At 29.8% G+C, this 27,335-nt stretch overlaps 3 protein-coding genes across 5 annotated transcripts; 1 reads left to right on the forward strand and 2 right to left on the reverse strand.

Annotated features, from left to right (window-relative positions):
• The first annotated feature begins 33 nt into the window (after window positions 1–33).
• On the forward strand, window positions 34–1,648 carry LOC107486399 (putative UDP-rhamnose:rhamnosyltransferase 1). The gene has a single exon (XM_016106935.3). It carries the CDS (start codon window positions 39–41, stop codon window positions 1,359–1,361), a length of 1,323 nt encoding a protein of 440 aa, XP_015962421.1. The 5' UTR covers window positions 34–38; the 3' UTR covers window positions 1,362–1,648.
• A 1,195-nt stretch (window positions 1,649–2,843) lies between these two features.
• LOC107486766 (uncharacterized) lies at window positions 2,844–5,929 on the reverse strand. Its single transcript, XM_016107342.3, has one exon. The coding sequence runs from the start codon at window positions 5,811–5,813 to the stop codon at window positions 3,009–3,011; it is 2,805 nt and encodes a 934-aa protein (XP_015962828.1). The 5' UTR covers window positions 5,814–5,929; the 3' UTR covers window positions 2,844–3,008.
• Window positions 5,930–9,125: 3,196 nt separating this feature from the next.
• Window positions 9,126–12,254, reverse strand: LOC107486397 (homeobox-leucine zipper protein HAT4). 3 transcript variants are annotated; one of them, XM_016106934.3, is made up of 4 exons: window positions 11,886–12,254; window positions 11,003–11,334; window positions 10,842–10,921; window positions 9,126–9,911 (listed from the first exon to the last, which is right to left on the reverse strand). In XM_016106934.3, the coding sequence occupies exons 1-4, from the start codon at window positions 12,058–12,060 to the stop codon at window positions 9,581–9,583; spliced, it is 918 nt and encodes a 305-aa protein (XP_015962420.1). In that variant the 5' UTR covers window positions 12,061–12,254; the 3' UTR covers window positions 9,126–9,580. The 3 variants fall into 3 exon arrangements, with proteins under 3 accessions (XP_015962420.1, XP_015962419.1, XP_020996758.1); XM_016106933.3 differs by having other exon boundaries at window positions 11,003–11,337; XM_021141099.2 differs by having other exon boundaries at window positions 11,003–11,376.
• Between the last annotated feature and the right edge of the window lie 15,081 nt (window positions 12,255–27,335).

Raw genomic sequence — 27,335 nt, forward strand, 5'->3', positions numbered from 1 at the left:
GTCAAAGATACACACATTAACAAATCAGTATTCCTACCATGGCCGATCAACCTAAGAAGCTTCACATTGCTGTGTTTCCATGGCTTGCTTTTGGTCACATCCTTCCATTCTATGAGCTTGCAAAACTCATAGCTCAAAAGGGTCACAAAATTTCATTCATTTCCACACCTAGAAACATCAAACGCCTCCCTAAACTACCTTCAAATTTACAACCTTTTGTGGAATTCATAGAACTTCCATTGCCCCAAGTAGAAAATCTCCCTCAAAATGCAGAATCAACTATGGACATTCCACAACACATAGAACCATATCTCAAGAAAGCTTTTGACGGTCTTGAAGAACCGTTGACTAAGTTTCTTGAGAGATCTACACCAGATTGGCTCATATATGACTTTGCACCTTTTTGGTTACCTCCAATTTCTTCTAAGCTTGGCATCTTATGCATCAGTTTCTGTATTTTCAGTGCATCAGGTGCATCTTTCTGTTTAAATATCATTCAAAATGAGACTAGTGACACCACTAATGAACCCTACAGGGTTACATTCCAACGTCTCCTAGCTAAAGAGAAAGATTTCAGCGTTTCAGATGCATTTCGAATCCAAGAAACCAACCGTGGCTCGGCCTTTACTGCTATAAGAAGTTGCATGGAGATTGAAGGTGAGTCTATAAATTCCATCAGAAATTTGTTAAAGAAACCAGTTTTTCCAGTTGGATTGTTGCCACCCTCAGTAGATGATAATGAAAATAGTACTGAGGATGAAAATTGGAACACAATTCGTAAGTGGTTAGATGAACATGAGAAAGGGTCAGTAATATATGTAGCATTTGGAAGTGAGGTAACAATAACTGATGAAGAATTCACTGAGATAACTATGGGACTAGAATTAACTGGTTTTTCCTTTTTCTGGATTTTGAAGAGGAAAAATGGTCCTAATACCGGTAGTTCAATCGAATCGAAATATAAACGGGGAATCATATGGAACACATGGGCACCACAGTTAAAAATTTTAGCACATAAGTCTGTTGGAGGATTCTTGAGTCATTCTGGTTGGAGCTCTGTGATTGAGTCTCTTCAATTTGGATGTCCACTTATTTTGTTGCCATTCCAAAATGAACAAGGGTTAGTTGCTAGAGTTATGGAAGAAAAAATGATGGGAGTAAGAGTGCCTAGAAATGAACATGATGGGAAATTCACTAGAGATTCATTGGCTAAGGCATTGAGATCAGTGATGATGGAAGATGCAGGGAACATTTATAGAAGTCATGCTGAGAAAATGCGCAAGATAATTGGGGACAAAGAGTTGCATCAAAGGTACATAGATGAGTTTGTTCATTATATGGAAATTCATAGAACAGCTTGATCATATTTATGTCTTAAGCTTTTGGTTCCTACAATAATTACGTCAAGAGAAGGTTCCTCTGCTTGTTAAGCTTTAGTATCTGAAATTAGTGGAATAAAGTGAGGTAGAAATTCACATGCAAATCTCTTAATATGAAGTTAACAATTGAAAATCGTTAGTTAATTCGATATGTTTGACTAAATTATTTTTTAACAGCTTTTCATATTAACTTTACATAAAAACAATTGCATGTGAGTTTCTACTCTAAAGTTTATATTGTGAAATTGTAACATCATCCATTTATAATTTGGTTTTGATTTTGCTCTTGCATGTACTATTGAGAGATCTACATGTAAGTTCATTTAAATTTGTTGGTAATTGTAATATGCTCATTTTATATATATATATATTTAAATTCTATATACTTCAGGAAAATACAGTATATATTTTTATATTTGAATATAATAATAGGTCCTAGCTTCTACTATTTATAACAGTTTTCTACAAATCATCCAATCCGAGGTTTAATTATTGAACATGGTTTAGCAGAAGACAACAAAAATTAACTTTCAGCAAATAATGTTTCAGATAAATTAACTTTATAGTACCAATTGAAAGTTGCCACGTCAGCTTAACATGAGAAGAGCCACACAACACAGCATTGCTCTTCAAGCTAATAACATTGCATAAACCTTTTAACACAAAATGCTTAATCATAAAGGTTACCACATGAAGACGTGTTTAAAGGATAACATTATCCTTTGAAATATTGTGCCTTATATTATATATTATGATAGCATAATTATTAATTTTAGAAATAATAAGTAAATACAACATGTGCTACCCTTTAAATTCTGAATTCTTTATCATCTGAAATAATTTCCTTTATGTTTAAAATAATATTTATTTTGATTTCCCCGGAGAGATGGAATATTTGCTTTTCCCTTCCAATCAAATACAAAATATGCTATCTTCCAAGTGTTCATTTGGAATAAGTGGCAAAGAGGGTCTTCTACTCACATCCTTTGCCTCACTTTCCCTTTTCCTTTCTCCTTTATTGTAAGATCCTAACTAAACATAAACCTTGCTTAAGCCACATGGTTAGTCTTAGTCTCTTGCCCATTAAGTCTTGCATTTTTAAGCAATCAAATATTTTAAAATTCTATTATGTGTATGGTGAAGGATATTATGTCAACTGGCACCTTTTTATTATTATTATTATTGAAAGCAATGCAAACTTAATTTAAATGGATTTTTTTCTATAAATCATAAATAAAATACAAGAAATTAACAGCCTCACACAAATTTATAAAGGATCAAATCCCCTAAAATGTTTAACTATGTTAGGTGACAGCACAAGACAAGATTTCAACAATCACATAAAGATGTGTTTATACACTATTTTAAGGTTTCCAGAAGCAATATGCACTACTTAATTATGTTGCAGAAACACAATGCAAATGATGAATTTTAACTTGAGAAAGAAACCATGGCACCAAAACCAAAATAAGAAAGAAATATATTAGTTGTATGTGAATAAATTAAGTGGAATACCTGCTTCCACAAAATAACAGAATTGGAACTTCGTTGATTACACAAAATCAAGAAAAGAAAAATCCAAAATGAAAAAAGCTCAATGAAACAATTGGAGTACAATAGTTTTACAAATCACCTGATATAGTTTCCCATGATCTTTTGTCCTTTTGATCTTTCAACTGACCCTGATTTCTGAAGTCTAATCTGCTCTTTGAACTTAGCTATAAATTCGCTTGCTTTCTTGTCCACTTCAGAATCCAGTCCCGAATCGTTGATGCATTCAGACATCCTTTCATCATCTGAGCTCATCTGAATATCCTCAAGATCAAGATCAATATCCAAATCTTCATTGGACACTTTCTTGGATGGTTCCGGTTTATCTCTCTTAAGATGACTAGAAAATACAAACTCTGGCTTAGGAGGATAAGACTCTAGACTTTTCTTACTGATTTCTTTCAATGAAAGATCAACTTCATCAACTTTCACTTTATCTTTTCTCATTGGTACTGACTCAACAATACTCGGCTTCTTTTCGACCTTTTCATCAGTTTGCTTGCTAGGTGTTTCTCCCACTCTCATTGCCCATGAAGTCAATCCACCTGCTCTTCTAGTTCTAACCGATTTTCCCCTCGATGAAGATTTTGCAAGGCTTGTAGGCTCTCCCGAGTCTAACCGCAAAGCATGCATCCCTAATTTTTTGTTCTCCGGCCGATCGCCTGGATTCCCCATTAGATTCCCCAAGTCATCATTCATATCACTCTTCATGTCATCTTCTAGCAAAGAACCAATACTATACCCACGAGCATGAGCATGAGATGGTCGCAGTGAAGTTTCACCGTCACTTCTAGCTTGAGGTGATGATGAATTTGAATAAGAACCATGAGGACTTCTCTTTTCTGCTAAATCTTCCCTCTGCAAGTTCATGTTTTCGGAAGAAACAGAATCTAAGGAAGCTCTAGATGAGAAAGATCCGGTAGACTGGAAAGACCTCGAACTGAGTGATTCAAATTGTGTTTCAGATGTTGGCATTAAATGAGAAACAGCTGGACGTTTTCCTTTAGCTCCCATCCTCGCAGTTCTTGAAGACGATCCCTCGTTTACCTTTCCTGATTCTGCCTCTTGGAAATTTGTATTTTCCGAAGCAGACACACAAGAATTCTTTTGCTGTTCCATATCTTCCTCTTGGAAATTCACATCTTCAGAGTCATGCACATATGGAATCTTCATTTGCGCCATTTCTTCCTCTTTGAAATTCATATTCTCTGATACATGAACAGGAGACGTTTTCTGTTGTTCCATATCTTCCCGTTGGACGTTCATGTTATCTGATGAACTCAAACCCAAGGAAGAATGCATACTTGTGTGGGAAGTGAATGGTTCCATGGACTGGAAAGGCTGTGAACCATGTGATTCATTCGGAGTTTCGTCAACTGGAATTGGCCTGAAATTCAAAGGATAAGAAACGGCAGCATATTTTCCTTTAGTTTTCACCCTTCTGTTTCTCGAAGAAGATGCTTGGGAGATCTTCTTTCCCGAATTTACCTCTTTGAAATTCGAATTTTCAGAAGCAGGCACATAGTATTTCTTCCTTTGCCCTGTATCCTCTTCATGGAAATTTGCAATTTGAGAGGCTGGCACAAACGAAGTCTTCCTTTGTCTCTTATCTTCCTCTGGGAAACTCATATTTTCTACAGCAGGCGGCACATAAGAAGTCTTTGGCATTGTATCTTCCTCTTGAAAATTCATTTTCTCTGAAGCAGGCACATATAAAGAAGTCTCTCTTTTGTTCATTTCTTCCTCCTGAAAGTTCATATTGTCCGGTGGAATTGAATCAAAGGAAGAATACATACCGGGAAGGGAAGAAAACGACATTGAAGACTGTAAGGACCTCGAACCAAACGCTTCAAACTTAGTTTCATCAACCGAAAGAGGCCTAAAATGCGAAGGATGGCTTACATTGCCATGCCTCTTTTCCCTTTCCACCTTTCTAGGCCTCAAATTCCAAGGGATTGGAGAAGCAGAGGCTCCACCACTACCAGCATTGAATCTATTATCCAAATTGGAAGCTCCCAGATCCCCAAACTCCCTATCTCTACCCTTATCCGAACCCTTTGATGAAACCCTACTACAATCACTTTCATTGGCATATCTAGTACCATTACCATCAACCTCTTTAGGAACCGATCTCAAACTTCGAACCGGTAGCCCAAGAGGCCTATAACCATCAACCTGACCACCAAACTCACCTATGCTTTTGTATGGTTGAGCAACCATGACCACCGACCCGCTATGATAGTACTCAGAATTCCAAGATTGAACCACATTGTTCCCATCATATCCAACAGAATAACCAAAACCACCATCAGCACTAGAATCCTGCAATTGGGGCTTATTGTACTGTTCATCTAAAACACCAACAGCACCACCATTTTCAAAATACTGATTAGCATCCCAAGAATTCATGACAAGTCTCTTGTCATCATCATACCCAACAACACATGGATCAAGATTTTCAGTCTCATCACCACCAGAAATTTCTGAATCAGGGAACATCTTAGGCACATAATAAGAACTAGGTACACTATCAAAACTATTACTAACAGAGTGAGTTGTATCAATTTGTGACGGCTCAAATTCTAAATCTACATTGTGTCTTCTACTGAACAAGCCATAAGCAACAGCAATTCCAACAAAGAGAAGGTGGAGAAGCTCCCAAAACTTTGTGAGTATCGTTTGGCTCACAAAGTCAGGGGCTTGTGAAGGGAAGAGGGGGAGAGCAACGAGAAACAGTGACAAGAAGATACATTTGAGGATGAAACCAGAGCAAGACTTACCTTTTCTGGTGATGGTGGTAGAAGGCTTTGGATGGTGGATCCTTGAGGTGAATGGGGAATGAGGTTTAGTGGTTGTGTAAGGGGTGGCGGTGGAATCCGCCATTGATGAAGGAATGGAAGCTCGGTGGTGTTTATGTGAAAGAAATTGGGAATGAGTGAGTGAAGCAAGGAAGACTTTGAAGAAAAGAAACAAAGGGTGAATCCAGAGAGAAACAAAGGGACAAGGTTGGAATTTTGAAAAGAAAAAGATTCAGATTGTTTTTGTTTTTGTTAAATATTGAAAACAACATTAACATATCTTTCAAAAAAACAAAGGAAAAAAAAAACAACATTAACATAGTGCCGTAGATTTGGGTCTTGGGGTGCCATTATCAAGGTTGCTTTTTATTTATATTTTATTTATAGAAGTATTCTAGAAGGACATTATAAAGTCCACATAAATTATTTAAAAATATTATTTTTATATTAAAATTAATCACTAAAATCAATCATTATATATTTCTGTATAAATATATATGTTATTTAATTTATTTTTAATATATATTTTATACTAAAAAATAATTTTAATAACTGATTTTAACGTCCACTTAATATAATCGTATATTATTACATAATTTATTTAGCTTACTTTCTAAAACCTTTTTAGCAATTCTAAAAATTCTACTAAATTATAAGATTTTAATATTTAAATTATGTTAAAATTTCATGGTTTAAGTATTTGATTTATTATTCCAATTTCATGTAAATTTTTAAATTTTTCTATTCAACTGTTATCTTAGATTTAACTTTTATTGATTTAATTACCTTCGCTTTTTTTAAAAAAGTTTTTGTTATTTTTAGTTAATTTTTATTTTATGGAAAAAGCTGAAATAGTATGATTTTTCTTAATGTAATATCATGGATTAGAAGCACACTTTATAAAAGTTTTTTTTTTTGTTTTCCACGGTATCCCTCAACCCGACAGGTTAAAAACTAATCTGTCGCGGTACTGAGCTCCATTTAAGGGTTTGTCGCTGGCCAATGGCTGCTACATGCTCAAGGCGGGATTCAAACATCCAACACTTACTTAAGCGGACTAGTGAGCTAACCACTAGATCAACCCAACTTGGTTCACTTTATAAAGGTTTTTATCAAAGGCTCAAAGTATGTGAAGGAAAACAATTACTATGCTTTTACTTGTATTTTTTGGACCAACATTATCTCTGCTTTCCTTTTTTTGGGTTTGGGCTTTTTTATACTATAGGCTTTGGTACTTTGCATTATTCTTTGAAACTTTAAGAAGTTTATAGAACTTGGGCCATTGTAAGCCCAGACCATAAGAGGCATAACATTACGTCTGCACTTATCATAGAAGTAATGTTGTGAATTTTAGGATGGAGACATATCTAGGAACATAGAAGCACATCTCATATCATTAATCTCCCCAATGGTACAATAATTTTGGTATAGGAACTTTGCATATCGAATATCACCAAAGCAAAAGAGAACTAAGACAAATTGAATTGATGATCCAGAAGGGTATCCTATAGATCACAGTTGGCATGACATGTAGCTCTCAAATAATGCAATAATAAATATGTATGGGATTTTTATTTGTTAATTAATTAACCAAACAAAATATTATTAATAATTAATTAGATTAGTAATTTCCCGTAAACTATCATGTTCTATTGTCATAAATAACCATGATAATTATCTGTTCTTTATTAATAATATATGCAAAAAATACAAAAATACTATGTGTACTTTAAAAATCAGCTACTATATTATTGTATATAAATATACATATTGTTTAACTTATTTTTAATCTGTATTTTATACTCTAATATATATTTTATATAAATGACTAATTTAACAGCTAATTTTCTATAAATGTAACATATAACATGATTGAAAATAAAAATATACAGAGTATAAATTGGATAAATGAAGGAAATTACACAAATTTCACTCAAATTCCAAATTTCAATCCAAATTAATTTTTGAGAATAGATGTTGTCTCAAAATAATGAGTGTTATAGTATACATATGAATTTGAGTAAATAAACAAAAATACACATAAAAATATTTGTGGTGGATAAAAGTACTGGAAAGATTTATTTCGATGGACAAAAGTACACCTTAAATCTTATAAACCTGTTAAGGGCATGACATTTTTGTCTATCAAAAATAATCTTTTGAATATATTTTAATATTTATGATATTTTATGTATACTTTTCTCCACTTCAAATTTTTTCATATATATTTTTGTCTATTTACTCTATGAATTTTGGTACCACAAAGTGGCTATACACTAAGAAGACAAAAACCACATGAAAGTTACCAACTCCACTGGAGACATAGTCACTACCGATAATGACTAAGTAAAAGGGTTTGATGCATCATCTAACAACAACAGATACAAACATGTGGAGAGGAAAATAATGATGTCTTACCAAACAAAAATAATGTACTGCCAACAATTGATCATGTCCAACTGGCCAAGTCCAAGTATTTACAGAAAAGCAACCACTGTCACAGTCTCATCAAAAGACTTGTCCCTCTCTTAGTGATCATAGAAATAGTTGAAATATGTGGATGCTTCAGCAATAATATGTATGGTTTTCGATTCATTATTGAGATCTAAGAGAAGTATGGTAACAAATTGAAACCCCTTTTTTTTTTAATGTCGAAATTGAAACATTTTTGTTACTTGCTATGGATACAATCTAAAATTTTGAGGTGACAAGTTGGAAATCATTCATCAATATCCTTGTTATGGATACAATCTAAATTTATCTAAATTTTTCTGTGTATTAGTAATTATTATATATTAAAACCAACTCCAGTAATGAGCTCATCACTCATTTATTTAAACAAGTATTGGAAATTTGAAATCCTTTTTGAATATACAATAGTTCATTGAACAACAATAAATCTTTAAATAAAACCATAACAAATTAGTCATTGATCTATTAGGTCAAAAATCGTACTCTTTTTTACCTTTCTTTTTTCTTAGCTTATTATTACTAGTTCTCCATTAGATTCTGCACTCTTTTATCCTTAGTGTTAAGAAATCAATCAATTATAAAAAAGTAACAATTGATCCAAAATCTGCAACCTTAGCACATGGTACCTTTCTACTCTGCTTTGTTTAGCTTCCAATGGAAACTTGGAACTTTCAGATTCACATGTCATGTAACCATTGTTATTAGTGGGTAACCACATACCCTCCATCATCAATTCTTGTTTAATCATAATTCCAACCTTTTTTTTTTGGGTCTTATAATTCCAACTTTAATAACAGAATCAATCACCAAAAGCAACCAATAAAAATATCACAGTATGACTCACCCTGCCTCCATACAATAAGAAAGGGAAACATAACACACACAAAAAAAAATCTTAAACTACAATATAATTGAAGTGCTCTAATAAGCAAAACTAGAAAATAATTATTTCTAATTGAGATATTACAATTATTGATTATCATGTTAAAATACTTTACCAACCGTTCCACCCTCTCCAATATTCACATAATCCCCACCATTTTTTTTTTCTTTAGCAAGTGCTAGGAACAACATAATACTATGATGAGAAAACACCGTATATTGTAATTGTTTTCCTCAATATTTTTTTTCAACAAAACAGGTTTAAACTAATAAAAGCTAAAAAACACTATTCATCAGCATATGAAACCATTAGTGTGATCCTGAAAAGTTAACTAAAACTTATGTCAATGCCAAAATAGAACCATTCTTGATCCTAATAATAACCACAACAATTAAGTGTGCTATCTTTCTCTTACTTCACATTTGATGCATTTCTGTCTAGCAACTAAAATTTTCCTTGACACAATGCTGAATCTTAAGAGAAGTGAAGATTGATCACTACGGCCGCGAAATTGGGCTGTCAAATGGCCAAGTGTTGACGCGCACCGGCCGCTGGATGTTTGGACCCAACGAGTTGTTGCAATTACTTTGTAGTGCCGGCACGTGAGCGGTGGAGGCGGAGGACGAGGCGGATGAGACGGCGACACGCTCGCAAGAAGGGCACATTGTAAGAGTTGTTGGAGGGTTCATATGCATGTAGAGCTGTGGAGATAGCTTCAATGTCCTAAGCTCTTGCACTTCTTTTTGCAACCTCCTATTCTCTTCACTTAGATTCTCACAATATCTCTTCAAGTATTCACAATCCACTTCGGTTTGCTTCAACTTGGTCCTGTATTTATTGAATCAAAATTTTAATAATTTTTTTTAATCTAGATACAAATTATACCCAAATAAATTGAATATTAAAAAAAAAAACACACATCCACAATATTAACATGTCAATCATTGTACAATTCGCCTCATTAATCATATTTTCATTACATGTGTTCCATATTTGACAATGCTGTTTTTTTTAAAAAAAAATATTTGTCACATAATCAACTATAAGTTTAGCTTTATGTCAATAATAATTGCGTCATTGATCACTCTCACCAAAGATGCGAGTCAAAAGTCAAAACCCATTATTAAATTTTAAGTTATATATACTCAAAGTTGCTTTGATTACAATCGACAGTTAAAAGAGTAATTACAAATTAAAGAGGAAGAACAAAACATTTCTCTGAGTCTATGTGTATCTTATTCAAAACTTCACACGTGAAATTAGTGGGAAAGAAAAAGATAACAGTTTCTTTAGTACACATAATGAAATATATGTTAGGACTAAATTTAAATGCGTTATCAGTGCTTTTTTCTTTTATTTTCAGATGATAAAAATAACACGATTTAATCAATTATATGTATTAAATTTTAATTACTAAAAATTATCTTTAAAAAGAGACGTTTTAACCGTCTTTATTAGAGTGACTTCCTTATCATTATACCATACATATATACATATATACACATCAATTTAATTTCAGCATATTAAAACACATTTGCCAATTCAAACGGTACAATTTATTAGTTAAAAATACAAATATTTGATTATAAATAATATTATGTCAATAAAAATAATATAACACCACACCTTATTTGAACCTTAATTATATTTTATATTTTTTATTTCAATTTAGTGTATGAAATGAAAATTATGATCATCAATTCATCATTATATGAATTACCAAGAATGCCCCAAAAAAGCATTAAGTGATAACCTTACCTTGCTCTCCTATTCTGGAACCACACCTCCACCTGTCTGGCTCTCAGATTCAATTCCTTTGCCAATGTCTGTTTTTGTTTCTGAAAATTGAAAAAAAAACTAATTAATTAATTTCATGAAATCCCAAAACTACCCTCAAATATAAGCCACTAGACACTAACCGGGTTCAGCGTGTTATGCTGCTTGAACGTTTCTTCCAATAACATCGACTGCTCCTTCGTCAGCCTCAGCTTCTTCCTCGCCGCCTCTCCGCCGCCGCCATCCTCGTCATCACTTCCCCGCGAGCACGACGCCAATTCGATGCCGGCAACCGCAGCGCCATTGTCCTCTTCTCTCTCGCTTCGCTTGCAGCCACTGCCACTTGATAAACTGCTGTTGTTTGGCGATGAATCACGGTTGTCCTGGTTGCAATCCGGCGGAGTCTCCGCCGTTGACGGCATCGAATTCATGTTGATTCCTCCACCAAATAACGGCCTCATATCTGTGCTCCTATCTACTGCGTTTTGCATGTTTAGTTTTTCAGTCAGTGGCATTGCTGTAATTAAAATGAATAGCAGATGGCATTTATATATTATATATTGTTTTGTGTGGAAATTGAATACATGAATAAATCTATAGAGAAAAATAATTAAATAAATAAATTTATTCAATTGAGTTTTTGAAATAGAAGATATAACTAAATAAAATAATATTATTTCTAATGCATGGATTATTTGGTAATTTGTGAAGCAAAAAATTAAGAAATAAAAGCACAGAGAAAATTAAATAGAATATCTTTAGTTCTGGACTGCATGATTTGCATACTCACCAAATAAAAGTGGTATCTTTACTCATGAAAAGAAGAAAAATATAATAGTGTTTTAAAATAATTGGACTTAAAGGAATTAAGAGGGTAGAAAAAAAAGTTAAATTCTTCTAAAAAAAAAAAGCTTTAAATTCTTTTTAAAAATAGAAAAGAGAGTTCCGGAGGAATCTAGAAACCAAAAAATAATAATAAAAAATTAGAAAAGATGAGAAACAACAAACAACACAAGAACCTCGTACCTTGTGGTAATAACTGAAACAACTCATTCCATGAACTCTTCTCGTTGATGTTATTCATAGGAACCGATCTTTGTGGCTTCAAAGGTGGCGGAGATGAAGAACATCCTCTTCCCAAACTCAAACTCAAACTCAAACTCAACCCCACATCTTCATTACCAATATCTTTCTCACCCATTTTTTATATGAGAAAGAAACAAAGAAACAAAGAAAATTAACCAATGTGTGGTTTTCTGCTTGAAAGAGTTTTGGTTGAAGAGTCTATCTTTGTTTGGGGAAAGAGCAAAATGGAACAAAATGGGTGGTGGTTGTGCTTTTTTTCTTTTTTTTTTTTTCCAATTTTTTGAAGGATGATGGGTTGTACTATATGTATATATACATGAGAAAAGAGAAGAAGAAAATGAAAAAAGAATTAAGAGGGTATAAGAGTTATGTATGACTTTGGTCAGAGTGACAAATTGGTTCAATGATGACTTAAATGGTTATCCTAGGCTTTTGAGCTCTATATATGCTTTTGGATTCTTTCTTTTCACTACCACTCTGGTCCATTTTTAACCATGGTTAAGTTAATGAAATAGTTATAGTTATATGATATGATGTGAAAATTGATAGATTGTAACGGAGCTTAATTGGCTTTTACTAACTAGTTCTGTTGGACTTGTTGCATATAAAGCAGCTTCATTTTCGGTAGTGGAATTTTGACCAGAAATTAAAGGGTGGAATTAAGGAAAAAGGAAAAAATATATGTTTATATAGTCACGTTTGTGTCACGAGATATGACACGACATGCTTGGAATCATCATCATCACCTTATCATGGTTATGACGAGGGACAACATTTTTTGGATGCTAGTTTACTCCCACAATAATAATAAAATCATCATTTAGAAAATGACTTTAATTTCTCAATCATGAAAAATAAAATGACATGTCTATTGTTAAAATTTAGATAAATATATATTTTCTCTTACACTTAATTATAAATTATCAACTCTTTTTGAAAGATAAATTATCAGTGTTTATGACTAATAGTTTTTTTTTATATAATTGTTTTATTGTTTATAGCTAAATAAGGATTTATATAAAAGATGAATTGGCAATTTATTTAAATTTTAAGATTATTTTTTAGGGATAAAAATAAATTGAGTATTACTATCATATAAACACCTTTTCAATGCAAACATATTATAATATAATAAAAAATTGGTCAGAAATAATCAAATAAAATTATCTTATTATATATTTTTTAATTATCAGTAAAATAATCAAATAAAATTATTAGATATAATAAATATGTAATTATATATTACATACATAAATTATATATATTAAATTTGGATGTCATGGATGACATAAGTGTAAGGTATTTCTTGTTTTATTTCAATAATTTGTTTATAAAATAGAAAATACACCCTCGAAAGAATATTCTTAACCTTCTAATTAAAAATAAGAAGAAAAGATAAATAGGTCTTTGACTTTTTAATTTACGGATTTAAAAATATATTTAAGTTTCTGATATTTTTAAAATTTGGACACATCGATTTCTGTTCACTTAGATTTGTCAGATTTATCAAAAAAATCAAACGTGACTTTCTTTGTACTGACGTGGCCGATTTACAGATACACACGTGAAAAAATTTTAAAATGGGACAAATTAGATTCAAGAATCGATATGTCCAAGTTTTTAAAAAGTCGAGAACTTAAATGTCTGTGACTAAAAGGTTAAGAACATATTTGTCTTTTTTTCTAAAAATAAAAAATATATAATTTTTTTTATATTTTTAAGATTAAAAATACATATGATTTATATCTTACATTATTCAAAAATAGTATTACATGAATACCATTACTTCAACTACTAATATCAATTTCTATAAATTAATGTTTGATTATATAAAAGAAAATAATAAAATTTAAAAAATATATGAGAACGGATTTACAGGAGACAATATAATTGAGGGGTTTTTTTTTTTAAGTTTTTGTTCATTGCTCAACCCACAAAGTAATAGGCGAAATTAGCATACTTTCATGGTTTAATTACTCAACATCATATATACCTAATCTTCAGTATTGCCATCAAAAATCAAAATACAACAATATGTCCCATTTTTATAATTGAATATATGTTATTGTTGATAATGGTTAATTTTGTAGTTTATATAAACGATGACTAAAATAATTGTATATATCCTTATTCCTTTAGCATAGTCTTGTAGCACTCCAAATTTAAGAATTATATGCAATAGAATTGGAAGGAGACAATTGAGTTGAAACATAGACAATGGGGTGGCATATTATTATTACGGAAAAGTTGTAAGATACCTGATTTTGCGAAGCTGTGGGGCTCTCTTTTGTATGGATTCAACCAGACCCTTAAGAACTCCATATCAATGGTGGTAGGCAGCGCGTGTGCTTCACTCTCTAATGGACCATCAACTATTCTCATATTACTTTTATATAAACAATTTTACATTTTATTTTTAGGTAGTCTAATAAGTTACAAGTTGGCTTTATTTGTTTCATGCAATATATTTATATTATATTTATATTTACTTCGTCAAAAAAATTAATTATCATGTTCAACAATAAAAACTTAGATCATAACAATAAAATATACTCGTTATTATATTTTTAAATCACACACTAATTTTCGCTCAAAACTTTAAATATTTATTAGAAGATAAGATTTTTCGTGATAAAAATAGCTCAAATTATATAGATAAACACATATATTTAACTTTGCTTACCTTCTTTAGATTTAAGGCATTTTCTATAGAAAAATATTTATAACAAAAATATTTTTTGTATACTAAAATCAGCCATTAAAATTAGTTATTAATATATTTATGTATAAATAAATATATGATTTAATTTATTTTTAATGTGTATTTATATTTCAACATATATTTTATACTGATAGCTGACTTTGGTGGTTAATTTTAGTATACACGTAGTATAACTCTATTTATAAATATGACTTGTTAAACTATGCTATTATTATTGTACAAATTTTTCTATGAAAAATTAGATGTTTGTACTTTATTATTTAAATATTTTTTGTGTAGTACTTTTAAATAACTCGAGTAATTCACTCAAACATAAAAGTTGATTACTCAAACAATTGGAAAAATATGATTATATTCATAATTAATTATGAAAATAGTTTTACTTTAATTTTGATAAATACACATCACATAAAGTTGAAATGTTTCTCATAAAATATCAATCCTTTATATGAAGATCTATTTTTTTTCTGGATTTAACTAATATTTGTTCTAAAAATACAAAATAAAATTATTAATTAAAAAAATTAGAAAAAGATAGAAAAATTGAATTTTTATATTTATTATGTATTTATTAAAATTAAAATTATTCTCCCTTGGTTGCATTGTCGTCTTTCAATTCTTCAAATAATTGATTCTAATAATTTTTATTTAAAATTCACCATTTTTATTGAGTAACTTAATTATTCAACCCTGTTTATTGGTCTTATACCTTATGCACAAAAAAATTAATAAATGTCTCGCATTTCGCATACATATTAATGATCGAGATAAAATGATTTGATTACCTTAACTCTTTTTCTACTGTTATTGAAAATGAAAACATGTTTATCTAGTTACAAGTAGCTAACGACGATTAATTGATATCAATTGTCCACAATTCAATGCTGGTTTTGTGCCACCATGACTTATTAATATTTTGAAATTTTCGAGATGTTAAAGTTTTCTGTTATCATTATCGTCAATGAATCTAAATTCTACGAAATTAAATGATGAGGGTCAAAATTTCAAAACCAACTCTCAATGAGGTTGATTGGTTAAGCGGTACATGTTTAACATTTTTTACACATTAATAATTCGATAATAAAAAATTTTAGTTAGTAAACCAAGAGATTCCTAAAAGATACCATCAACAAAATAATTTTTAAATTATTTAAAAATACGATAAAATAATTAATAAATATTATATTTTTTATAAATAATATAAAAAATTTATATTTAACAAATAACTTATTTATTTAATTTAAATTTTTGTGGTAATATTTGAATAAATATTTAAAAGGTGTACAAAAATTTAGAGTAAAATTTATTTTCTAAATTTTTCTTTTTATTTTTTAAAATAAAGTCATTTACAATAGATTTTTTTTAAAAATTTTTTGACAATTATTAAATTTTAAAGATGAATTTTTTTTAAATAATGATTGTGAAAATTGCATCATAATTTGACTCTAACGTCGTATTTTAAAATATATATTTTATATCTAATTTTTCTAGTTATGTTTTTAAATTTTTGGAGAGCTTATTTGTTGAGCATCTTTTGGGAGTTTTTTTTTAATCATCGAGGTGAATTTTCAGGTACTATTTTAATATTTAATCATTTATTTCTACTTTTATTATGATTTAATTACCATGTGCAATTAAAATACATGATAAAATTATAAATTAAATTTTTTTATTAAAAATACAAAATTTTAATATATTTATTAAAAAATATTTAAAATTTCTACTAATAATAATTTTTGATGTGGTTTAGGGGGATGATAGCTAAACGTTACTGTTTTAAGTTTGTGATTAAATTAAAGTCAATAGAAATCTAATTTCATAAATAGAGTCAGGGATAACGGTCTGATTTTATTACAATTTAAGAATGCATAACATGCAAAATAACAATTGTCTGAAAGTATTAAATGCATACTTGGAACATGCATGTTTGGTTACTAGAGATTTGAGATGGGAAGTATATTAGATAGCATCTTATCTTTTAGTAGTACAAATTAAAAAGGATTATTTTGACCTTTTAAAAAGATGCATGTGTTGATTTTAGTAACTTTTTTCTCCTTTATCTTAAGCAAAAGATTCATTCCTCTAACATGGCTTATTGTTACGGTATAATCTCTCAAAAATGCTTGTTAAATGTATTTTGTTATTCAAGTCGACAGAAACAATAATTTTTATGAATTGTAATTTTAATATGTAATAAATAGATATTGACTAAAAAATTTAGATATAAAAGTAGTAAGAGTGATATATTTTAATATGGTAATTTTTAGTGTTTTTTAAAATTATAGAAAATACACAAATTGAACCATCTGATTGGTGTTTAAAAAATTTAAAAAATTTGAAGTACACAAATCAGACTGTCCGATTTTTGTACCTCAAATTTTTTAATTTTTTAACACAAATCGAACGGTCCGATTTCTGTACTTATATAAATCAGACGGTTCGATTTCAATATTTTTAATAAATCAAATGATTCGATTTTTACTTCTCTAATTAAACAATTCCAAATTTAAAAATAATACTTTAGCAGTCCATATTTCAAAAAGATATCATTATTATCCCAATATAAAAACAAAAAAGTGAATAAATATTAACTAAATTTTTTATTTTAAAATAAATTTTTTTTTGACTCATTGGATACAAGACATCATAACTGTACGCGTAGGAATATAAAAATATCTGTTTTTTTATTAATATATAACAGGGATAGCACTGTGCACTTTCAAGTTTCAACCCGTTTTAGAATTAAATTTAATAAAAAAAATAATGTTGGAAAACAAGAAAAAGATTGCCAGAAGTTGGAGATAAGGAAAGGGACAGGCAAAAGAAATCTGAGGATTTCGATAATTATAATAATATTATAAGAAAATAAAATAATAGCATGTAGATTGAAAAGATGGGCGTGGCCAGAAGCACGTGAATAAACACTTTCAAAAGATCTGTGAAAGATTTGGTGGGTAAGAGACATGAGAGTGAGAGGAGCTTATGGCAAAAGAGAAAAATAAAATAACTCTCTCTTGTATATAAAAAAAAAGTTAATATGCAAAGTCCCAATCATTGCCTCTTCATCATGCATGATGTGAACTACTCCTAATTCAACTCCATAAAATAATTATTGGACCCGAATAATCCGTAGCAATTTTTTCCTATTTTGCATTAAGTCAATAAAATAAAGCTGAAAAATAATATAGGAGCGAAAGTGACGTATATATCTTGTGATTCCACACGTTATTTTCGATTCCATAATTTAAAGATTAATTTATTGCTGATTAAAATTTTTTTTAATTATTTTATTAGTTTTTATAATTTTATAAAATTTTTAATTAAATTTATATATTTTTTTAATTGGATTTTTATATTAATTTTTTTTAATTAAGTTTATTTTAATAGTAATTAACTTAATTGTATAAGAATTCAATTAAAAAAATTTGGTACAATAACTCAAATAAAAAAAAGTATAAAAACTCAATTAAAAATGGTACAAAAATTCAATTAAAAAAAAGTATAAAAAATTAATTAAAAATTTCGTGAAACTATAGAACCAACAGAATAATTAAACAAAAAATTATTGTTAGTAATAAATAACTTATTATTTGCACAAAACACAAATTTTAAATTTATGATATTTATTTAAATAAGTTAATGATTTCTAAACTAATCTAAATTAGTTCAAAAGTGATGCACCTATATGTATAATTAAATTAAAGATTGTAAGATGGGAAAATATAAGAGTGAAAGTGATGCAAGTCTATAGAGATTGTACCCATGAATGAGGTCCATGGTTACTAAGTAGAAAGTATTCCACTTCAGGTTTATATCTGGATATTTTGATTTGGATAAGGATAAGAACAACCCTGTATATGTATATATATATATACATATTTTCAGAAAAAAAAAAACCATTATTAATGACATAGTTATGACTTATGAGTCTCATCTACTGCTTGTACACCCAAAAAGGAAAAAGAAAAAGGCATATGAGGTTGATGGCTGTGTTTAGCTTGGTTTCAATTCTTTTGAGCATAAAAACACAAACTACATATTAAAACTTAAAAGGATTCAAAATCCAAATGCGGTAAAAAAAAATCCCTTGAATTTGTTTGCGTTTGATAGCACATCTATATGGAAAATTGAAAAAATAATTGATAAACTTTAGCATATATATTAAATTGGGCTAATTTTTTTTTTATATTGTGTTGTTATTGGTGTTTTTCATTAATATTATGATGTTTTGGTGTAATACAGTGATATGGGATAAAAAGAAATCGTGAGTAACGATTTTAAATAAGATAAAAAATTAAAAAAAATTAACAGAAATCGTGAGTTACGATTTCAAATAAGACAAAAAAATAAGAAATCGTGAGTCACGGTTTTAATTTTTTAATTAAAAAAAATGTGATTTATGAAATCGTGAATAACGATTTGTTTTATTATGCAAATCGTAAGTAACGATTTATATTATACATCACACTTGTGAAATACACCAATTTTAATTCATATCAACGTATTACACTATTTCATCCATCATATAAAAAATAATTAACGTATTAAATTGTGTCCAATTTTATTGACATATGATTTTTTTAGTTGAATAATTTTATGATCTAATATTAGCATAAGATAGCATGTTAGATATATAGTTTTAAATTAAAAATTTATTTGACATTTAAATTAAGATAATTAAAATTTATTATTTATTAATTTTATCACTAAAATAGTAATATTATTCGCTCATTAGATAAAAATTTAAAATGAAGGACTTTTTTCTTTTTTTATTTTTCTTTTTTCTTTATCCATTCTATTTCTTTTATATAATTTAATAATTAATTAGTGACAATTAAAATATATAACATAATATTTCTTTCACCCACTACTCTATTTCTTTTACTTCATTTTTTATAGATATTAATTTTTTAATCAGTAAAAATTTTTATCCTCTATAATTTTTTTTAACTCTATAATTCTTTTATCATAATCTACAATTTCAGAATAACAAAATTGATATAATTTCAAAACAATTATATTCTTAACCACTATTTTAAAGACTAAAGTGAAAATTCAATAACTACTTTTTAACACTGAACTCTAAACTCATGTTAAACATAAATCTTCTGTCATTGAGATAAGTATGTGGATGCTCGTTTAATAGGTGGTTCACTCTTTTTAGGATGAGAATTCATTTTTTCATTATAGATTGAAATTAATGAAATAAAAAGGCAATGCTATTATTGTACATATATAAATAGGCATGAACTGATGCCAAAACTACATGTAAACAATAAAATCACTTCTCTCCTTTTTCATATACTATTATTCTCTTTCTCTCTTTTATAAATAAGTTGTTACATATATTAGTAGATATATATAAATTATTTTTATTATATTGAGATAATTATATTGGTGAATATTAATATTAAAGTTATCTATTTATGCTTCTTTATTTTATATCTATTTTCTCTTCCTTATTTATTTATTTTACAACACGTTATCAGTACGAGACTCTAATCAAATTTTAGGAAGATTCAGATAACAAATTTTTATTATGTCAAAACTCTCTCATCTTGAATTTAATGCCCTTGATATATATGGAAATAACTATTTATCATGGATACTAGATGATGAAATTTATCTTGATTCAATGGATCTTGGAGATGCCTTTAAGGTTGAAAATAATGCATCTCAAAAGGATAAAACCAAAGACATGATCTTCTTTCGTCGTCATTGATGATTGGCTTCTTGTTTGGTCTAGAATTTCACAATAAATTCTCGTTGCAAGTATAGTTTCTAAACCAACAATAATCCTTTCATACAAAAATTTGGTTGTCACAAGTAACAAATCCCTAAAAATATAAACCGAAGTATTCAAACATCAGGTCGTTCTCCCTAAAAATTGCAATAAAGTGTTCTTGTTATTGGTTATGAGTTGTATATTTTGGAGTTTTTGGAATAAGAGACAAGGATTATAAATTGCAAGGGAAATAAACTAATACTAAGAAAGCTCTTGGCAAGGTATGAGAACTAGAAGTCCTATCCTAGCTATCCTTATCAATTGTGATGAGAATTGTTCATTGCTCCCACTTAGTCAACTTCTAACTATGAAGGAAAGTCAAGTGGATGAATCAATTTGATTCCTCAAGTCCTAACCAACTCCTAAGGAAAGACTAGAGTTTGTGGAATTTAAATTAATTAGCAACTTTCAATTATCAATCAACAAAGGAGTTTGATAACTCAAAAGTCTCCAATTACTCTACCAAAGCCAAGAGGAACAAAATTTAACTCACAACTAATAGAAGTATTTCATCAAACACATAAAATGAAATAAAGGTAAACACATGAATTGCAAGAATTAAAGAGAGTTCTAACTACAAAAGTAAGAGATTAACAATAGAGAAACAAAACAATCATGAAACGACAAAGAATTTACCAATTGCATTGAGAAAAAATGTAGATCTACAAGTGAATTCATAAACTACAATTAACAATACAAAAAAACTATAAGAGAAGTAGAATGCTACAATTACAAGAGAAGAATTAAAGATGGAAAAGGAAAATTGAAGCAAGAGAAGAGAGAGATCTAGATCTAAAACTAAGAACCCTAATTCTTAGAGAGAAGAGATAGCTTCTATCTCTAAAAACTAACTCTAAACTAAAACTAAAATAATTGGTAACTAACTTGTTCATTCCCCTTCAATCCTCGAGTTAAATAGCATCATAAATGAGTTGGATTGGGTCCAAAATGCTTCAGAAATCGCTGGCCATGAGTTTCCTTTAAGTGAGTCACGTACAGCATCGACGCGTATGCATATAGTATGCGTACGCATCCCTAAACGCATTGCAACTATGAAAAATCTTATATCGTTTTGAAACTCTAGATGTTAGCTTTCCAACACAACTAGAACCGCCTCATTTGGATCTCTGTAGCTCAAGTTATGATCGATTAAGTGCGAAGAGGTCGGGCTTGACAGCTTTGCAATTCCTTCATTTCTTCATGAATTCTCCATTTCTATATGCTTTTTCTTTATTCCCTCAATTCCAATCTTTGCCTCATAAACCTGAAATCACTTAACAAACATATCAAGGCATCTAATGGAATCAAGGTGAATTAAATTTAGCTATTTTAAGACCCACAAAGCATGTTTTCACATTCAAGCACAATTAAAGGAGAATTTACAAAACCATGCTATTCTAGTGAATAAATGGGAGACAAGTTGACAAAACTCTCTAAATTCAACACAAGATAAACTTTAAAAATGGGGTTTATCAGTCATATTGACGAAGGATTAAAAAATGAATATCTAAAATCAAAAGATCCTGCAAATCTATGGAAAGACCTTGAAGAAAGGTATAATCATCAAAAGACAGTGATACTTCCTCAAGCCCGGTATGAATGAACGCACTTGCGTCTACATGATTTTTAATTCATAAATGAATATAATTCAGCAATGTTTCGAATCACCTCACGAATGAAATTATGTGGAAAAAAGATAACTGATAATGATATGTTAGAGAAAACTTTCTCGACCTTCTATGCCTCGAATGTGCTCCTGCAGCAGCAGTATCGAGAAAAAGGATTTAGAAAATATTCTGAGTTAATTGCTTGTCTTTTTTGTTGTTAAACGCAACAATGAGTTACTTTTAAAAAATTATAAAGCGCGCCCAGCTGACGCCGTCCCATTTTCTGAAGTAAATGCGGTAAATCATTACCCTAGAAGAGGTAAATGGCAATGTTTTAGTAACAAAAAAAATTATGAAAGGAAAAAGAATTATGTTTACAAGAAAGGATCTCACCATAAGTGAGATAAAGAAAGAAACAATGGACAAAATAAATCAACAGAGGATAAATGTTTCTATTGTGGTGGAAAGAGTCATTGGTCGCGTACTTGAAAGACACTTAGTCGATCTTTATCAAGTATCTTTGAAAAATGACGACAAAGGAAAGGAGGCGAATTTCGTTTCAAATGATGTTGAAAATTATACTACTCATTATGAAGTATCTGATTTCTTTGAGGATCTTGAAGAAAGTATTAGTCATTTGATTAATGATGAAATAGTTTAATATGTGGGATTGTTAAGTATTCACGTAAATAAATAATGTAAGAAACTTCTTGTTAAGTTTTATTTTCTATGCATTTAAATTTCAAATGTGATGTATATAAATAATGTTTGATAAAATATTTATGTTTATGATTTTCAAGATTACTAAATGTCTCAAGTTCTAAAATAATAATAAAATTTGTAGTATATGATACTATGTACAGTATTTTTTAGAAAAACAATAAAAAAAAATAATTTTAGTGCACATATATTTCTACTCATTTTATTATTATTATTTGTCTTTGAAAAAAATGGCAAGGACATATAGTGAAGATGTTTACCTTGCAAATAGTGCAAGTTTGCATACTATTTTCAAAAGTAATATATATTTTACTCATCTTGTGCCAAAAGAATAATATGTTAATACTATTATTGGCTTAGGCAATATAATAGAAGGCTCCGGAAGAGCTATAATTTTATTTTTTGGAGGAACAAAATTCTTAATAAACAATGCACTATTGTCTACTAAGTCTCTAAGGAACTTATTGAGTTTTAAATATATTCGCCGAAATGGATATCATATTGAAACAATGAATGAGGAAAATCATGAGTACTTATATATCACAACTCATGATTCAAATAAAAAAAGTTATATTAGAAAATTTACCCTCATTTTCATTTAGGTTATATTATACCAAAATTAGTGCAATTGAATCACATACCGTTGTAAACAAGAAGTTTACTAACCCAAATGAATTTATAACTTGGCATGATCAATTAGGTCATCCGGGAACAATCATAATGCAGAGAATTATTAAAAACTCCCATGGATATTCGCTAAAGAACCAGAAGATTCTTAAATCTAGTGAATTTTATTGTTGCATGTTTTCAAGGAAGGCTAATTTTAAGGCCATCACCAGCAAAGATTGGATTTGAGTTCCTTAAATTCTTAGAAAGGATTCAAGGCGATATATGTAAACCTATTCATCCACCAAATGGATCATTTAGATATTTTATGGTCTTAATTGATGCATCTTTAAGATGGTCATATGTGTATTTATTGTCTTCTCGCAACCTGACATTTGCGAGATTGCTTGCTCAAATTATTGAATTAAAAGCACAGTTTCCAGAAAATCCAATCAAAGCAAATCTTCTTGATAATGCTGGTGAATTTACTTTCCAATCTTTTGATACTTATTGTATGGCTGACGGAAGAAGCGTTGAACATCCAGTAGCTCAAGTTCATACACAAAATGGGTTAGCAGAATTACTTATTAAACGTCTCAATTAATTGCTAGACCCTTACTTATGAGAACTAATCTCCCAACCTCAACTTGGGAACATGCTATTTTACATGTCGCAGCACTTATTCGTTTGAGGTCAACAAGTTACCATCTGTTCTCTCCTATGTAATCAGCTTTTGGCCAGCAATCAAATGTTTTTCATTTAAGAATATTCAAGTGTGCGATATATGTTCCAATTACACCACCTTCTCACACCAAAATGAGACCCTAAAAAAATTGCGGATATATGTTGGATATGATTCTCCCTCTATAATAAGGTATCTTGAGATACAAACTCGAGATGTATTTAAATTCTGATTTGCGGATTGTCATTTTGATGAATCAAAATTTTCAAAATTAGGGTGAGAGAATAAGCTTCTTGAAAAGGAACTTAATTGGAATGCATCATTCTTGATGCATTTAGATCATCGATCAAGGCAATGTGAACTAGAAGTTCAAAAGATTATACATTTGTAAAGAATAGTAAATGAATTGCCTTATGCATTTTCTGATACAAAGAGGATAACCAAATCTTATATACCAGCAAAAAATGCCCCAATTCGAATTGATGTCCCAATAGGACAAATGGTCACTGAAACAAATTCACGCCAGAAGCATGGTAAACCAGTTGGTTCCAAAGACAAAAGACCTCGAAAAAAAAGAGATAAATACTATTCCTGTTGAAAAAGACATAGTAAAGATACCTGTAATTGTCCAAAATTCTGATATAGTTTTGATACCAGAAGACGTTCAAGTACCTGAAAATTGTGAAAATGACGAGATCTCAATAAATTATGTCTTTACAGGAGAAAAATTGGACTGAAATAAGACAATTATCAATGAAATATTTGAATATAATGTGACATTAAATATTATGCATGAAAGTAAGGATCTTGAGCTAAGAATAGTCAAAGAATGTTGACAAAGGAATGATTGGTCAAAATGGGAAGAAACGTGAAGTCTTTGGATACAGATGGATATTTTTGAGAAAACAAAATGAGAAAAATGAAGTTGTACGCTACAAAGCTCAACTTGTAGCACAAGATTTTTCACAAAAACCCGGTATAAATTATGAAGAAACATATTCTCCTGTAGTGGATGTAATAACATTGCGTTATTTGGTCAGTTTATCTACAAACCATAAACTAAATATACATTTAATGGATGTGGTAACAACCTATTTATACGGATCATTAAATCATGATATCTATATGAATGTCCCTGAAGGACTAAAGATGCCTAAACCATCTAATGAATATTCGTAGGAGTTATACTTAGTTAAATTGCAAAGATATTTATATGGTCTAAAGCAATCTGGACGAATGTGGTATAATCGTCTCACTGAGTATCTGGCCAAAAACGAGTTCAAGAATGATGATATCTGTCCATGTGTTTTCATAAAGAAATTTACATTTGGATTCATTATAATTACTATGTACGTTGATGATTTAAATATCACTGGAACCTCTGAAGAGATTCCAACAATTATAAAAGCTCTAAAAGAAAAGTTTGAGATGAAAGATCTTGAAAAGACTAAATTTTGTCTCGACCTGCAGATCGAGCATACAAAAAATGGGATCTTTATTCATCAAATAACATACACAGAAAAGATTTTGAAGAGATTTTATATGGATAAGTCACATCCATTAAGTTCCCCAATGATCGTAAGGTCTTTGGATGTGAAAAAGGATCAATTTCGTCTTAAAGAAGAAAATGAAGATATCTTTGGTCTTAAAGTACCATATCTTAGTGTCATTTGTGCGCTAATGTATCTTGCTAATAACACACGATCCAATATATCATTGCTATGAACTTACTAGCAAGGTATAGTTCCTCTCCAACCAGAAGGCATTGGAATGGAATCAAACAAATCTTTCGGTATCTTCATGAAATAGTTGACATGTGATTGTTTTATCCATATAGATCCAAGTCACAACCAGTAGGCTATGCAGATGCAGGATACTTGTTTGATCCACACAAAGGGAGATTTCAAACAGGATACATATTCACACATGATGGTACAGCTTTATCATGGTGGTATAGCTATATCATGGAGGTCCACGAAACAGATGATTACAGCAACATCCTCTAATCATGCTGAAATACTAGCGATACATGAAGTTAGTTGCAAGTGTTTTTTACTCAGGAGTTTGATCCAATATATTCTGTTATCATGTAGACTGATTGATCATAAGATAGCTCCAACTATCATGTTTGAAGATAATACAGTATGCATTGCTCAACTTAAGGGTGGATACATCAAAGGCGATAGAACAAAGCGTATTTGTCCCAAATTCTTTTTCATTCATGACCTTCAAAATCAAGGAACAATTGATATCCAACAGATCCGCTCAAACGATAATCTGACAGATTTATTTACAAAGTCACTCCCAAAAACCTCTTTCAAAAGATTAGTACATCAGATTGGGATACACCGATTTCAAGATATTAAATAATGTCGACAAGAGGGGGAGACCGTACTCTTTTTTCCTTGGTCAGATTTTTTTTCCATTAGATTTTTCTTGACAAAGTTTTTAATGAGACAGTCTCCATCACAAAGGATTTTGTACTCTTTTTCCTTCACTAAAGTTTTTTCCATTGAATTTTTCTTTAGTAAGTTTTTAACGAGGTATAATCCTAATTAATGCATAATATTGTGTTCTTTGTATTGATTTAAATATTTGGTGTTATTAGACAATGTTAGTATTGATTATGGTTATGATTTAATTTTATAGAAGAGTTGGTTCTTGTTTTATTTTTCTAAGTGAATTTTACTATGTCAAATAATGGTTGGAGTATTGAAAAATTGGATATTTTCATATACTAGCTTATAAGAAGGTATCAAGGTAATGTAATGTTAACGGCCCGATTTTCACTCAATTTTTATCCGGTATAATTGTGACCCAAAGTGTATAGGTTTCATCGGATTTAGGATCATATTCGAGTCTAATAAATAGATCCGATATATATTTCAAGTCGAATATAGATCACATCAAATCCGATTTTACCCGACCCATATACACCCCTACTTACACTTGCTAATTCTAACTCATTTTATTTCCACCTAAATTAGATTAAAAGAAAGAGTAGAATATTGGAATAAGTTCTATACCCAATCACGTCATTCCAAAATATCTCAATAATAACTTTTTAAGTATTTTTTATCTTATTATTCCACGTGCATAATATTCTACAACTTTCTATCCACTTAGACATAATAGTTGCCGTTCCCTCAAGGTGGTGAATGATTTAGTTCTTACAAAATATTCCATTGCTTTTCATCCACTCAAATGTAGCTTTTGTTCCTCTAATAATTAAGGATGTGCATGCGATGGTTTAGTTGGTATTAGTACA

The sequence above is a fragment of the Arachis duranensis genome, chromosome 4 (genome assembly GCF_000817695.3).
Source record: "Arachis duranensis cultivar V14167 chromosome 4, aradu.V14167.gnm2.J7QH, whole genome shotgun sequence".
Taxonomy (NCBI): Eukaryota; Viridiplantae; Streptophyta; class Magnoliopsida; order Fabales; family Fabaceae; genus Arachis; species Arachis duranensis.